Below are 15,224 nucleotides of genomic sequence, written 5' to 3'. Positions count from 1 at the left end.
CAGCTAGAGCTGGTCGGTGCTCTGTTTTTAAAAAGCGACAGATAGAGAAAGAAAGAAGGCACACACCCCAGTCTGAAGTGAAAGTACTCTCAGTCTTAGGGGCTGGACGGAGGCACACCTAGGAAGTGCCCCTGGTACCAAGCACAAGGACCCGCGCAAAGATCCCCAACTCCCCACCTGCAGGGGGACACTTCACAAGCCGTGAAGCAGGTCTGCAAGTGTCTGTATCTTTCTCCCTCTCCTTCTCACCACCCAGCCCCAACCTGTGAGGTCTTTAATAGGATGTGGTGTCTGTCTCTCCCTACCCTCTCAGTTTCTCTCTGTCCTACCCAATAAGATGGGAAAAAATGGCCACTAGGAACAGTGAGTGTGAAGTGCAGGCACCAAGCCCTAGCGATATAACCCTGGAGGCAAAGAAAACAAAAACTCTCAGTCTGGCTGTCGGTCTGTGGTCTGTGCCTCCATCCACTCTCTGAGACTGTTGGATATTGATCCATTAGGGAATCAATTGTTGGCATTCTTGAAGGACACTTACAAACCAGGGAGGACATTCCAAAGAGCTAACCAGGCCCATCTCTTCCAGGTCATCCCAGCCATGGGGAAGACTTCCTTCAGAATTATATTCTTCCCTACTGAAGAAGGAAGCTTCGAAAGCTCTTTATTTATTAATACTTCCTCCTATGGAGTCCTTTCTTATCACGTGAGTAACCTCCTTCCTTCTGCTGCAGGGTCTGGTAATTGACTTATCAGGGACATGGTGAATGTAACAGAGATTCTGGTTCAATGTCAGAAGATGTTGGTGCTTTAAACGTCCCCGTCTTTCCTCTCCTCCTGCCTCGCTTGCCCTCCGCTCTCTCTGCTGCAAGCTATAAGGGTTAGAACTCTCACCACAGCCCTAAGAGGGGCATGAGAATAAATTTCTCTTTCCCCAGACAGCTTTCCAGTGCCAAATACTGCTGGCTCCAGACCTCCTGGCCAGGTCAGAAGGTGGCAGCTAGTAGGGAAGCTTCTGGGGATTGGCCTCCTCCTCTCCTGGGTTCTGGAATATTCCTGGCCGGGGGACATGGGCTCTGTGCTTGGGAGGAGGAGGAGCAGTTTTTGTTGCTCACAGTTCATGTCAGGGCATCACGGCGGGTACCTGAAAGACTCTCTTTGTTATTGATGAAGATAATTGGGAGGTTTGTGTTTGTTGTTGTTGTTTTCTTTTCTTTATTTATTTTTATTTTTTAAAGATAGAGAAACCAGTAAAACAGACCACAGCACCAGAGCTTCCTTCAGTGTGCTGGAGGCTGGATTCAAACCTGGGTCCTGCACAGAGCAAAGCAATGCTTGATCCAAGTGAGCTCTTTTGCTGGCCCTATAGTTGAAAATGTTTACCTCACATGGCACCCATGGATGTCTTTATTATTATTATTATTATTACTATTTTTAATGATCTATTTATTGGATAGAGACAGCCAGAAATCGAGAGGGAAAGGGGTGATAGAGAGACAGAGAGACACCTGTATCCCTGCGTCACCACTTGGAAAGCTCTCTCCCTGTATGTGGGGACTGGGGGCTTGAACCTAGGTCCTTGCGCATTGTAACGTGCACTCAACCAGGTGCACCATCACCCAGCCCCAACCTGTGAGGTCTTTAATAGGATGTGGTGTAGAGTACTTTAAGTGCCACCACCTGTCATTTTAGCAGTTAGTTCTTAGTGGGTTTTATCTAGCACTTGCTCCTTTATCAGATAAAGGGTTGCTGTTGGTGGGTCCCTGTTCCAGGAGTCCTGAGATTCCCAAACAGATATGATGGGCCTAAACCTCAAATAAATCCTTCTCTCCATTGATATCGGTCGTCTCTTATCAGGAACAACAAAACAAACCCCTTTGTGGGCCCCCATAGGACCTTGCCCTCAACTTGGATCAACAACAGTAGAGAATGTTCCATCCTCCAAAGGGAGGCTGGACAACATACTCTATGCTACACCTGAGGAAGATGGGTCAATATTGGGGCAGCTTGGAATGTTCCTACTTATGACCACAGACTGTGAGCTCAGATCTACAGTGATGTAGAGGTCACATAGGCTCCTAAGTTGAATATGGGCCCCAGATCACATCAAATTGATAGGGTTTACAGGCAACAATATTTATACACCTTTCCCATATTTGGGAGCTGCTCTCTTCCCTGGTCCAGTTTTCTGGTCCTTTTTCCAGCCATGACATCATCTCCCCAGACAATAACTTGGATCTACCTGCATATCAGATTTCAGACTCAGGGAAAAAAAACAACAAACAACAACAACAAAACTAGTATAGCCACAGGCCCTTTGGAATATAACTAAAATAGGCCTACTAGCTATCTACAAAACAGAGACCCCTCCCCCCAACTCTTCATCTGCACTACTACAGCCTTCAGGTTCATGATTAGTTAACAACTTGTTTGGCTTTTATATGTTAACTGTCTTTTCAGCCACCAGGTTCTAGATGCTGGCATGATGCCAATCAGACTTCCCTGGACAGACAACCCCACCAATGTGTCCTGGAGCTCTGATTCCCCAGACCCCACCCCACTAGGGAAAGAGAGACACAGGCTGGGATTATGGATCGACCTGTCAACGCCCATGTTCAGCGGGAATGCAATTACAGAAGCCAGACCTTCCACCTTCTGCATCCTACAATGACCTTGGGTCCATACTCCCAGAGGGTTAAAGAATAGGAAAGCTATCAGGGGAGGGGATGGGATACAGAGTTCTGGTGGTGGGAATTGTGTGGAGTTGTACCCCTCTTAGCCTATGGTTTTGTCAATGTTTCCTTTTTATAAATAAACTTTAAAAAATGTTTGCTGTTGGCAAGAGTTTTGCTGCAGTGAGAAACCCTTGGCTTAATGGCAGCAGCTGCCATTACCTTTGAGTAGTCCAGCTGATGGATGCAAGCTGGAAGGACGAGAGTGCATGCAGATTCTCTTCTGAAATTTATTTTAGTCTATCTTATTTTTTAATTTTTATTTATAAAAAGGAAACACTGACAAAAACCATACGATAAGAGGGGTACAACTCCACACAATTCCCACCCAGAACTCCGTATCCCATTCCCTCTCCTGATAGCTTTCCTATTCTTTAACCCCCTGGGAGTATGGACCCAGGGTCGTTGTGGGATGCAGAAGGTGGAAGGTCTGGCTTCTGTAATTGCATCTCCGCTGAACATGGGCGTTGACAGGTCAATCCATACTCCCAGCCTGTCTCTCTCTTTCCCTAGTGGGTTGGGGCTCTGGGGAATCGGAGCTCCAGGACACATTGGTGAGGTTGTCTGTCACGGGAAGTCTGGTTGGCATCATGGTAGCATCTGGAACCTGGTGGCTGAAAAAAGACTTAACATATATAGCCAAATAAGTTGTTGACTAATCATAAACCTAAAGGCTGGAGTAGTGCAAACGAAGAGTTGGGGGCCTCCATTTTGTAGATAGTTCATAGGCCTATTTTAGTTTAATTCCAAAGGACCCATGACTATACTAGGTGGTTTTTTTTTTTGAGCCTGAAATCTGATATGCAGGTGGATCCAAATTGTCTGGGGAGATGATGTCATGACTGCTATTTTATTTTTTTAACACAGTCTGTGGGGGGGGGGCAGTGGTACCTACAGTTAAACACACATAATACTAACTGTAAGGATCCAGGTTCGAGCCCCAGCTCCTTACCTGCATGGAAGATGCTTTACCAGTGTTGAGGTAGATCTGTAGGCGTCTGTCTTTCTCCCTCTCTATGTCTTCCTTCCCTCTTAATTTCTCTCTGTCCTAGCCAATAAAATGGAAAAAAAAAAAAAGCCTCCAGGAGCAGTGGATTCATAGTACTGGCACCAAGCCCCAGTGATAACCCTAGAGAGAGAGAGAGAGAGAGAGAGAGAGAGAGAGAGAGAATGAATGAGAATATGAAGACCAGAGCACAGTACTGGAAATCAGACTTTGACATCTCACTTCTGCAAGTCCTGTGCTCTACCCTTTGAAACATCTCTGAGGCTTCATGGAAAGTCATTTCAACATGGCAAGTGAATTCTAAAAACTCGTATTGGGGGTGGGGATAGAGAGTACCTTCAGTAAGGCAAGTGCCTTATCCTGAGTGTGGCTTGGGCTCACACCCTGGCACCCAAGTGCTGGGAGTGCTGCGGCATTGGGACAAGACGCTCTGGTGCTGTGGGTTTTCTACACCTGTCTCAAATAGTAAGAAAGAAGTCTGCAGAAGAGCCGTGAAATGGTGCATGTTCTGGGCTCCAAAATACCACCTCCAGAGCAACACACAAACAGCCTCTTGCTGGAAGAGTGATTGTCTCTTTCCCTGCAGGTATCTGGAGTTGGCACACACAGAGTCGCCACCGAGGGGTCCGAGAAGCAGCTTCCAAATGCTTATTTCCTGGTCCCGCAGATCCAGAGCATTCAGCGTTCACAGACGCAGGTACTTGTGGCAGGTTTGTTCTGAATGCTGGTCACCCAGGCCACGTTGCCCTCTTGGGCTGTTTTTGCTGAGTGCCTGATCAGCTTTTCTTTTATCTATTCAGAACCAGAATCTAACTTTTGTCTGCTTTTTGTGGAAAAAGAAAAATCAATATATAGAGAAATAATGTATGTGTTAACATACCCATGGTATTCATGTGCTTTTCAGAATTTATTTATATGTATTTTTTGGTCACTCCCTGGGCCTCACTGCTCTGGGCTGCCTTTTTCAAACAGACAGAGACACAGAGATAGTGAGAGAAGAAAAGAAACCACAGCGTGGTCTGGGAGGTGGTGCAATGGATAGATAAAGCATTAGATTCTCAAGCATGGGATCTCGAGTTCAGTCCCCAGCAGCACATGTACCAGAGTGATATCTGTTTTCTTTCTCTCTCCCCTCCTGTCGTTGTCATTAATAAATAAGTAAAATCTTTAAAAAAGAAAAAAAATCCCACAGCACTGATGCTTCCTTCTTTTAAAATTTTTATAAATATTTTATTTATTTATTATTGGATGCAGAGAGAACTTGAGAGGTGTGGGGGAGATAGAAAGGGAGAGAGAGATACTTGCAGCTCTGCTTCACCACTCCTGAAGTTTTTCCCCTGCAGAGCTCTGGACTTTGAACCCCGCACAAACCCCGTTAACCAGGCGCACCACTGCCAAGCCCCACTTCGAAGCTTCCTTCTGTGTGCTGGGCTTGAAACTGGGTTGTGCAGATGGCAAATTGGCTTACTGTCCAAGTGAGCTATTTTGCATGCCTTAATTTTTTTCTTTTAAAGGTTGTATTTTATTTACTTAATGTGAGACTGAGAGGAGGGGAGAGAGAGAAATTGGACAGAGCAACACCTATTCATTGAAGTAAGAGAAAACCAAAACACCTCTCCCTCTGTTCTAGAATATAGGGTACCAGGAGTTGAACCCATATCATATCACGTGATGAATTGTCTACAAGAGGGAGTGTGAAAAATTGCAGTGTAACACACACACACACACACACATACACACACACACACACACACAACATGGGTAACCCGAGAAATGTGAAGCAGCCCTAAGACCCCATTCGTATTGACCCAGTCTCTAGGGTGTCCACTTTGTCCTTGCTGTGGGTGGTTTTTCTGAGTGTAACGCAGGCTCCCCGCCCGGGATCCTGTTACGGGGTTGTGTCAAGGTGAGGTTATTTCTGGGTATGTGAGCTCTGCTTTAGACCAGGAATCACTGACCTTTCCAGTTTGGCCCAGGCTTGGCCTGTGGAGTGGCGGGCTCAGCCCAGTGGTCCACGGTGCTGGGTGAAAGCTATGCCCAGGCCTCCGAGTAGCCCTCTGGGCTGGGGGTGGGGATGCCCCAAATAGCCTGCCTGCTCTTGGCCTCCTGAGCTGCTCAGCCTAACACTGCAGTCTGGGAGCAGGTGTGTGTGTTGGGGTGGGGTGGGGGGAGGCTGCAGGGCCCGAGTGAGGAGGATGGCAGGAGCGCTATTCAGTCAGTTGACGGAAGTCCATCCTGGGACTTGGGGCTAGGGATGAGAAGTCTGGGAGGTTCCATGCTGCTCCCTGACTCTGTCCCAGCATTTGAAGGGAAATCAGAGATCTGCCTTCCCAGCATCCCTGCAGACTCCAGTCTGCCCCAAGCACATGCAAGGGCAGGTCTGTGGCTGGACTGATGGCTTGATCCTTCCTGGGGAAACACCGTGTCAGTGCTGGGAACTTAGCATCAGATGTTTAGTCCGTAGATGCCGTTCCTTCACTCTCCTCCTACCTTTGTCTCAATATGTATTTGAAAACCAAGGTCATTGGTGACATTGGGAAAATTGCCCTTTTTGTTTTGTTTTTATTATTATTGAAGCATCAAGCAGCAGTGATTCAGGGCAACGGGAGTTTGGGGAGAGCAGAGTCAGAGGGAAGGAGGAAGGCAGCGCAATGGAGGCAGGAGAGAAATGGACACTGAGCTACGGGGGTGGGGGTTCTTTCTTCCCTTTGCTGTGAGGCCAGCGGTCATGTCTTCATCTTAGCCGTTCACTTCAGTAGAACCCATGCTCACACGGCTCCCCAAACACCTTCCCGTCTTTCTTCTCGTTTCACCGAGCTCTCTTGGTGCTCCCATGCTGTCGGTAGGGACCCTGAGACCTGGGCAGAGTTGCCCCATGGCTTCTGGAACCTGCTTCTCAGAGAAGCCGTTTTCTGTTGGTCCCACTCTTTGAAGCGGAACATGGCTCTGAACAGCTTCCTGGAGAGATGCTGCTGTAGACGAGTGGGAAACCTCAGGGCCTGGGGTGGGGTTGGTACCGGCACCTCTTGTTCCTCCAGGTTGTGAACACCCCTTCTGTCTCTGCATCTGAGGACTGTCCCTCCAGGGTGTGCATGTCCCCTCCTAACCTTCAGAGAGACTCAGCCCCTCTGTAGTCACAGAACCAACTAAAAAAAAAAAATTAAATCGTAGTGATTTATTTATTTTTCTTTTTAAAAAATATTTATTTATTCCCTTTTGTTGCCCTTGTTGCTTTTTAAAAAATAATATTTATTTATTCCCTTTTTTTTGTTCCCTCCCTTTTTTTATTGCTGTAGTTATTGATATCCTTGTTGGATAGGACAGAGAGAAATGGAGAGAGAAGGGGAAGACAGAGAGGGGGAAGACAGGAAGGGAGAGAGAAAGGGGGTGGGAAGAGAGAGAGAGAGTCGTACACCTGCAGCACTGCTTTGCCGCTCATGAAGCTTCCCCCCTGCAAGTGGAGATTGGGGCCTTGAAGCCAGGTCCTTGCTCACAGTAATAATGTGTGTGTTCTACTGCGCAGCACCACCCCCACACACCATTTTCTTTTACTTTTTTGATCTAGGTGGTGTGTGTATGAATAACTATACATATTTTCCTTTAGCTGCTCACCTGTAATAGGTGCGTTCTTGTGCGTTCTCCCAAACAAGAGAAATCAAATATTCTTTTCCCAGCAGTGACTAATCTTTTTTTTTTTTTTTTTAATTATATAGAGAGGAGTAACTTTATTAGGATAAGGGATGTTTTCAAAACAAGACGAAGACATCACACAGAAAAAGACTGAGATATTCAACTACATGAAAAGTTAAAATTTCTATTTACCTCAATACATCCCAGCTAAGCCAGAAGCAGAGTTTATTTCCAGGTTAGATAAAGAAAGCCTCTGAGTCAATCAGAAAACACTTAACAGTTCAGTTGAAATGGGCAAAAGGAAAGGAATTTCAGGCCAGGGAAATAGTACCCTTGATAGAGGTCCCAGGTTCAATCCCTGACACCATTATAACCCACAGCTGAGCAGTTCTCTAGTTAAGGAAGGAAAGAAAGGAAGGAAGGAAGGAAGGAAGGAAGGAAGGAAGGAAGGAAGGAAGGAAGGAAGGAAGGAGAGGAAAAGGAAGGGAAGGGAACGGGACGGAACGGAAGGAATGTCACTGAAGAGGAAGGATAGATAGCTTACAGGAGCATTAAACTATGCTCTGTTTGCGTGACTGGTCCTAAATAGGACCCAGGGCCAGTCTTTCTTGTCCTGTCTGGTTTCCCTTAAATGGCTTCTTCATTGCTGTGGCTCCTCTTAGACTCAGCTCTAACTAATGCCATACATTTTTCAGACGTGTTCCCTCAGGGACTAGGACGTAACTCTGACGGCTCCTAATATGCCCTGAGCACTCTGCGTCCTATTCCTGGTCTTGACCCGGGTAACTCTTGGCATTGCTGGCTCAGCCTTTGAGGGTGAGGCTTCCCGGCTGCTCTCATTGTGCTGGGGGTTCTCTACCAAGCATCAGTGTGTGTTTCTCCCCGGGGTGAATCCCTGCTTTTTGGGAGCTCAGCTCCAGTCTGCCAGGATCCTGCTTGCTTTCCTTTATTGGCCATTTTAAACTCCACAAGCACAAATGAGGCAGTGTTTCATTTCAGATCCCAGGCTGTCTCTGTCTCCCTTTTCATGTTTGTTGAACCCAATCTTCAGGGTCCCTCCTTTCTGTTTTAATTCTGTGTAGATGTTCTCTACAATGTCAGCCTTTCTCCTAAGGGAGACCTCACTTCCTCCCTTCTCCTCCCTCCCTTGCCCCTGCACTCCCTCCCTCCTTTCTTTCTCTTTTCCCATCTTGTCCTGATAAGACTAAAGTGTTCTTTCTCTGATTTTCTAGCACTTCTTTGATTTCTAGAGTGAGCCCTAGTGTTCTAAGAACAGACGTGTTTAGAGGTACCTTTTTGGGACATGACGTAATTTTGTCATAATTTTGTCAAATTTGTCACAGCCAATTTGAGTGTGGCCCCCTTTAATGAGATTACCGGATAGCTAGCTACTGCTGCTATACCCTCCCTCTTCTCCACTCCCCTTCCTCCTCCCATTCCCCCTCCTCGTCCTTAAAGATTTATTTACTAGTGAGTGAAAGGGGAGAGAGAACCAGAGCATAACTCTGGCACATACAATATCAGGGATCAAATTTGGGGCCTCATGCTTGAGGGTCCAATACCATATCAACTGCACCACCTACCAGGCTGCTCCACTGTAACTGTCTTCTGCTAGTCTGTGCATCTGTCACTTTGCATCTTGAAAATCCAAAGTGGTGGTTTGCATTTACATGATTAATGAATCTAGAGCTGGGAAGGAATTCTTGAGGACCGACTACATGAGTTGAAAGAAAGCTCTTTCGCAAGCCCTGTTTTTAGCAGTGAAATTATGCATGAAAGGCAACAGAAGTCAGAATAGTCTGTTACACTGCCTTCCTGGAGTTGGGCCCAGTAGTTTCTTTGAAACTCAGATATAAGGGGGCCAGGTGGTGGTGCACCTGGTTAAGAGCACATGTTACAATGCTCAAGGACTTGAGTTCAAGCCCCCTAGTTGTCCCCTGCAGGGGGAAACTTTGTGAGTGGTAAAACAGTGTTGTAGGTGTCTCTCTTCCTCTCTCTCTCTCTCTCTCTCTCTTTCTCTCCCCCCCTTCCTCTCAATTTCTGACTGTCTCTATCCAATAAATAAATAAAGATTAAAAAAAGACAAACCTCATTTTTTAAAGCAGCAGATAGTGACCAGGAGGTGGCCCAGTAGGTAAAGCACTGGACTCTGTAGCTGAGCTCCTGAGTCTGATCCCCGGTGTCACAGTCCCCACAGTGGTGATTTTGGGTCTCGGTCTGTCTATCTGCCTGTCTGTCTGTCAGTCTGTCTCCCCTCACTCAACCCCAACTAAATCATTAAAAAAAAAAAAAAAGTAGCAGACAGTATTCTGGAAGCTCTATTTTGAGGAGGGCCCTGACAGAAAGCTTTTTCCTTTCTCTCTTTTCTTTTGGAGACACACACACACACACACACACACACACACACACACACACTCTCTCTCTCTCTCTCTCTCTCTCTCTCTCTCTATCTCTCTCTCTCTCTGTCTCTCTCTCTGTCTGTCTGTCTCTCTCCTATAAAATTCATTTTTTATAGTACAGCCCAGTGGTTCAGGAGGTAGTGCAGTGGGTAGCTCACAGGAGTTGCAGGCATGAGATTTGGAGCTTAATCTCCAGCACTGCAAACTGCTAGAATGATGCTCTGGTTTTCTCTTTTTGATTAGTAAATAAATAAAGTGCAGTTCAGCGACATGATACACATTCCTACATTCACATTATTGTGTGTCCTCCTCTTCCTCCTCCTCCACCACCACACTACCACCACCACCACCTGTTTTGAGACCTTTTTCACCGTTTCAACTAAAATGGTCTCATTTAACTGTAGCTCCCCTCCCCCACCTGTTGTCAGCTCCTGCTAAGCATTTTTCTACTCTGTCTCTGTTACAGTGACCATTCCAGCTTTCTCATACATGTTGTGACTGTCCAACACTGGCCTGTTTAGTAACTGACGGAGCCAGGACTTCTGACAGGATTTCCTTCCTAAGACTGAGCAATATCTCATAGTACACTTGTCCCAGGTTGTATTTTTCCATTCAGCCAGTCATAGATTTTGAGATGTGGTGGCAGCCACCTTTTGGCACTTGTGTGAAGTTCTGCTGTGAGTATGAGTGTGCAAACACTTGCTAGAGTCCCTTTCTGCCATCTCTGTGTCTGCCCCTCCAGGTGGGACTACTGGGTCATCTGCTAAGTGTGTCTGTGTCTGTGTCAGATTTCTTGAGGCCCAGTTCTTTTCTGTTAGCAGTGCTGTGGCCTAATCCTGCCTGTGCCCACCAAGGGAAATTCTGTGCCTTGCTTGCTCAAGGTCAGAGCCCAGCTGCCAGCACCACAGACCTGCAGGGCAGGCCCTCAGCCCCTATTTGCTCAAGACTCAGCTGCTTTCCTTTGTGTAAAAATAGCCACTTGCCTTTGGATAGAACCCCCAAAAGTTCTGTCCACACAATGCAACCTGTGGAGGTGACAGTCCCATGAGGCTCTCCTGAGACTGTCAGCCCAGCCTGTAGTCCCAGAAGCCACCTGCCAAAGCCAGGGGGTTGCACTACGTAGGCCGCTGCCTCTAGGTCCCTCCGACACTCAGTGCCTAAAAGCTAACCTGTTCTCCACTTTGCTCTGTGTCTGCTTTGCAGAGTTTCCAGCGCATTTCAGGGCCTGAGAGGTAGTGGGCAGTGAAGGACTCAGCTCCTTTGCTCTTGGGCCTGAACCAGTGGTTTTTAATAAGGAGAGAGAAAGCGAGTCAAGGAGAGACACCCATAGCACTGTTCCACTGCTTGTGAACCTCCCCCCTGCAGGTGGGGATGGGGGTTTGAACCAGGGTCTTTTGTGCATGGTTAAGTGCACACTTAATAAAGTACTTAAGAAAAAATAAATAAAATAATCCTTTCTCTCAGATGAAAAGAATGAGAAAGAGAAATTGCTCCTCTAGCAATATAACAATGATAATGGCGTGTGCGTGCGTGTGTGCATGCGTGCGTGCGTGCATGTGTGCGTGCATGCATGTGTGTGCATGCGTGCGTGTGTGTGTGCGTGCGTGCGTGCGTGCGTGCGTGTGTGTGTGTGTGTGTGTGAAGGTGAAGTCCCCAAATTTAATGCATCCATTGTGCTTGAAGCTGTAAGAATAGTGGCTCCCCTTTGAGGGCCTGCTCTGAGCTCTGTGATTGGTGCTTACACCTCACTTCATGCTCCTAACAGTAAATGGGATTTTATTTTTAGATCCCTTTTCTAGAACAGGAAGAGGAGGAGTCTTGAGAGGGTGGGGGAGAGGCCCCAAGGCTTTCTGATTGGATTTTTTTTTTTTTGAGTCTGTGTTAACTGCTAAGCTACTTGGCTACACTGCCTTTTCTAAATAGATGTGAATGAGGAAAATTGGTCACACCTATGCTTTAACCCATCTCAAGCAAGCAAGCAAAGAAAACTCATTTTAGTAGTCTGGGAAATGGCATAGTGGATAAAGTAATGAACCCTCAAGCTTAGGGTCCCGAGTTTAAACCCCAGCAGAGTCATATTCTCATATCCTTCCTCTCTCTCTCTCTCTCTCTCTCTCTCTCTCACTGTCTCTCTCACAAGGAATGGGGAGATAGCATAGGAGTATTTGCAAAACACTTATATTCCTGAGGAGCTGAGGCCTCAGGTTCAATCCCCAGCACCACCATTAACTTGAGATCAACAGTGCTCTGGACTCCCTGTATCTTTCTCTTTCACTAAAATAAAAAAGTACTAAAACAAAACAACAACCAAATACTAAAACATACACACAGACCCTACCCACTTTAACATGTTTCTACACTGAAAAAAAAAATTAGAGAATGGATCTGGCAACAGAAGTCAGTTTGTTCCTGTGGTTCAGTGACTGAGGGCAGAAGGTGGCGGTCGTGTTGAGGGTTGAGACACTGATGGCTGCGGGTGCAGACACACCTCCCTTGTGCCTCGGTCGATTGTGCTTCCCAGAAGTGGCAGAACTGTGGCAGCTGTGTGGAGCAGGTCTCTTGGTGCTATTTTTTCCAGCACTATGTGGTCCCTTTGTGTCTGTCTCACATCTTTTTTTTTTTCCCCCAAGGAAATATTATTTAATTCCGGGCAAGTGAATTTTCAAAAGGCGTAATGCCACCACACTCTTAGTAGCTGACATCATGGTGTTGATGTCCTCTGCACCCTCAGGGGGGAAGCAGCACATTCTCTGTTACCGTGAAGCTGGCTGTCCTTCACCGGCCCCCTGTGGGGTCTCCCAGGCTGGCTGTGCTGGGCCTAGCTGATCACTCAGCCCTGCTGGGGCTGCAGGGAGCGCTGGATCGGGAGGTGGCTATCGAGTGTCAGTGTGTTGTGGCAGGGACCCAAGAAAGTGGCCCTGTTTTAGAGGACTGCTGTGTAGAAAACCTTGCGCCAAGCTCTCTACGGTGGACGCTGATTGGAATGACCACACGGCTCCCATGGAATCTGGTTCTGTTAACACGTACCCTGCCTGACTAAGAATGTTACCTGGGCAAGGACCTCCAGAATCTACTCTCAGCCTTGTGAAAGGGCAGGAAAAGTGAAAGGACACCCCCCCCCCCCTTATTCCCTTATTCCCTTATTCCCCTTTTCTGTTTTTCTATTGACTAAAGACTTAGGACTTTTGATAAGCCATTTAGTCTACAAACCATGGTTATCTCAACTTCTAAAAGGTATCAAAAATACTTTATACTTCATGTGAAAACTCCTAAGGGACTTAGGAATTGATAGAGTCACTTTTTCTTTTAGCTATAAAATGTATGGACTGATGTGTTAATGTGTGAAGTTTCAAGTAGGGTTTTGTTTTTTTTTTTCCTTTTTTTCCCCTTTTCTTTGCCTCCAGGGTCATCGTTGGGCGTTGGTGTTGGCACTATGAATCTGTTGCTCCTGGAGGCCACTCTTTTCCTTTTTAATTATTATTTTTTTATTGAATAAGACAATAGAGAAATCGAGAGGAAAAGAAGATAGAGGGGGAGGAGAGAAAGATAGATCCTGCAGACCTTCTTCACCACTTTTGTGAAGTGACCCCCTGCAGGAGGGGAGCCGTGGGCTCAAATCAGGATCCTTGCGAGCATTCTTGCAATTCATATTATGTGCACTTAACCCAGTGCGCCATCACCCAGCACACTTTTCTTTCTTTTTCTCTTTTTTGTAATTCTCTCCAGCACACACTTCTGGATTGGGAGACATTCCACTATCATAAAGCTCGTGCTTGGTTGGGGGCCCTTTAGGGGGAAATTTGTAAACTAGTATGACGTTCATTCATTCATTCATCCCTTCATTCATTCTTCTCTTCCCCCTCCTTCCTACTCTTTTCTCTTATTGCTCTCTTTTCCCCCTTGTCTTTTATTGTAGCTGGGACTTCACTGTTCTGGGCTGATCTTTTTTTCAGAGAGAGAGAAATAGAGGGAGAGAGGGAAAGATACCCAAAAGTTCCCCCAGTATGGGGGAGCTGAACTAAAATTTGTCAGAGCAGGCACACTCCCAGCTGAGCTGTCTAGCCAGGTCTCTCCCCCGCACCCCCCCCCCATCCTCTGCTTATTTAAAAGTCTTGGACACAACAGTTTTATACTTTATTTCTGAGAAAACTTAGTGTGTTTCATAGGTCGAGTGGAGGTGCTGGAACTCCCCCTTGTGGGATTCTGAAATAAGTTCTACAGCTAATGAAACCGTGCAGTTGATTCTTGCCATGTTTTCAGCTAACAAAGGAACTTCACTCACAGTGATAAGCTATAAATTCATCCATCCAGGAATTGACCCAGGATGAGACAATCTGAGCCAAAGTCATGGCTCCTCAGGTGAGCTGTGTCCTTGTCATACCTGAGGGCCCAGGTTCAGATCCTGATGTACACATGGCTGTGGGGTCTCTCTCTCTCTCTCTCTCTAAAAAGAATGGTTCAAAGTAGTGAACTTGCATGTGAGTAAGCATTCAGCTACACACACACACACACAAACACACACGCGTGCTGCCTTGACAAGATAATAGGGTTTAACCATCATCAATTCACTATGCAAGTAGTATATTTTTTAAAACTTTTTTTTTGGGACTTTTTATTGATTTTATTCCATAGGATAGAGAAGAATTGAGTGGAGGGAGGGGTAGAGGAGGAAAGAGAGATAGAGAGATACCTGCAGCCTTGCTTCACTGTTCATGAAGCTTCATCCCTTGCAGGTGGGAACGAGGGCCTTGAATCTGGGTCCTTGCACATGGTAACATGTACACTGAACCTGGTGTGTCACCACCCGGCCCCTGCAAATAGTATTTTTAATCATGTTCAGAGTTATACTTTGAACTTTTAACACACTTGTCAAAATTTGAAGAAATATTTCAGGGAAAAAGAATTATCTGGTCAGGCTTTACCTGTAGTTGAATTGTTATAGATAGAATTTAAAAACATTAAAAAATTTAAAAATTTAAAAAAATTGTAGATACTAATTTAAAAAAATTATGTGAAACTGGGGAGATATCATAATGGTTATGCCAAAGGCTTTCATGCCTGCCCATCAGTCCTGCAGGCCTCCTCTCCCTCCCTTTTCCCTCTCCCTCTCCTTCTCCATCTCCCTTTCCCTCTCCCTCTTTCCCTCTTCCCTCTCAATTTCTGTCTATGCACATTAAAAAATTAAATTAAATAAAACAAGACTTTTCATACATGAGGCTCTGAGGTCCCAGATTCACTGTCTTCCCCCTCCCACCCCCCATAAGCCACTGCTGAGCAGTGCTCTGATGTAAAACAAAATAAAACCAAACAAGCAAACAAAAAACAGTACACGTTGATACAGACTTTTCTTCAAACATTGTTGGGGAATATGTTTCAGATCAGAATAAGAAGTGCACACACACACACACACACACACACACACACACACACACACACACCACCCACCCCAAGTCAGTAGTGGGC

General features: G+C 46.1%; 1 protein-coding gene across 4 annotated transcripts in view; it reads left to right on the top strand.

Moving 5' to 3' along the window:
• The window catches only part of TMEM131L (transmembrane 131 like), a 163,809-nt gene that overhangs the window by 87,286 nt on the left and 61,299 nt on the right, over nt 1–15,224 (top strand). For all 4 annotated transcript variants that reach the window (XR_009546375.1, XM_060178926.1, XM_007529449.3 and 1 more), the window contains exons 6-7: nt 584–700; nt 4,319–4,429. Coding sequence is in view for 3 of the 4 variants with exons in the window: in XM_060178926.1 (XP_060034909.1) it covers nt 584–700; nt 4,319–4,429 (228 nt within the window). In the remaining variant the exon portion in view is untranslated. The remainder of the gene's footprint in view (nt 1–583; nt 701–4,318; nt 4,430–15,224) is intronic.

This window comes from Erinaceus europaeus, chromosome 19 (genome assembly GCF_950295315.1).
Source record: "Erinaceus europaeus chromosome 19, mEriEur2.1, whole genome shotgun sequence".
Lineage (NCBI taxonomy): Eukaryota > Metazoa > Chordata > Mammalia > Eulipotyphla > Erinaceidae > Erinaceus > Erinaceus europaeus.
The sequence above is the reverse complement of the archived record's forward strand: the minus strand, read 5'-3'. Positions and strand labels throughout refer to the sequence as shown.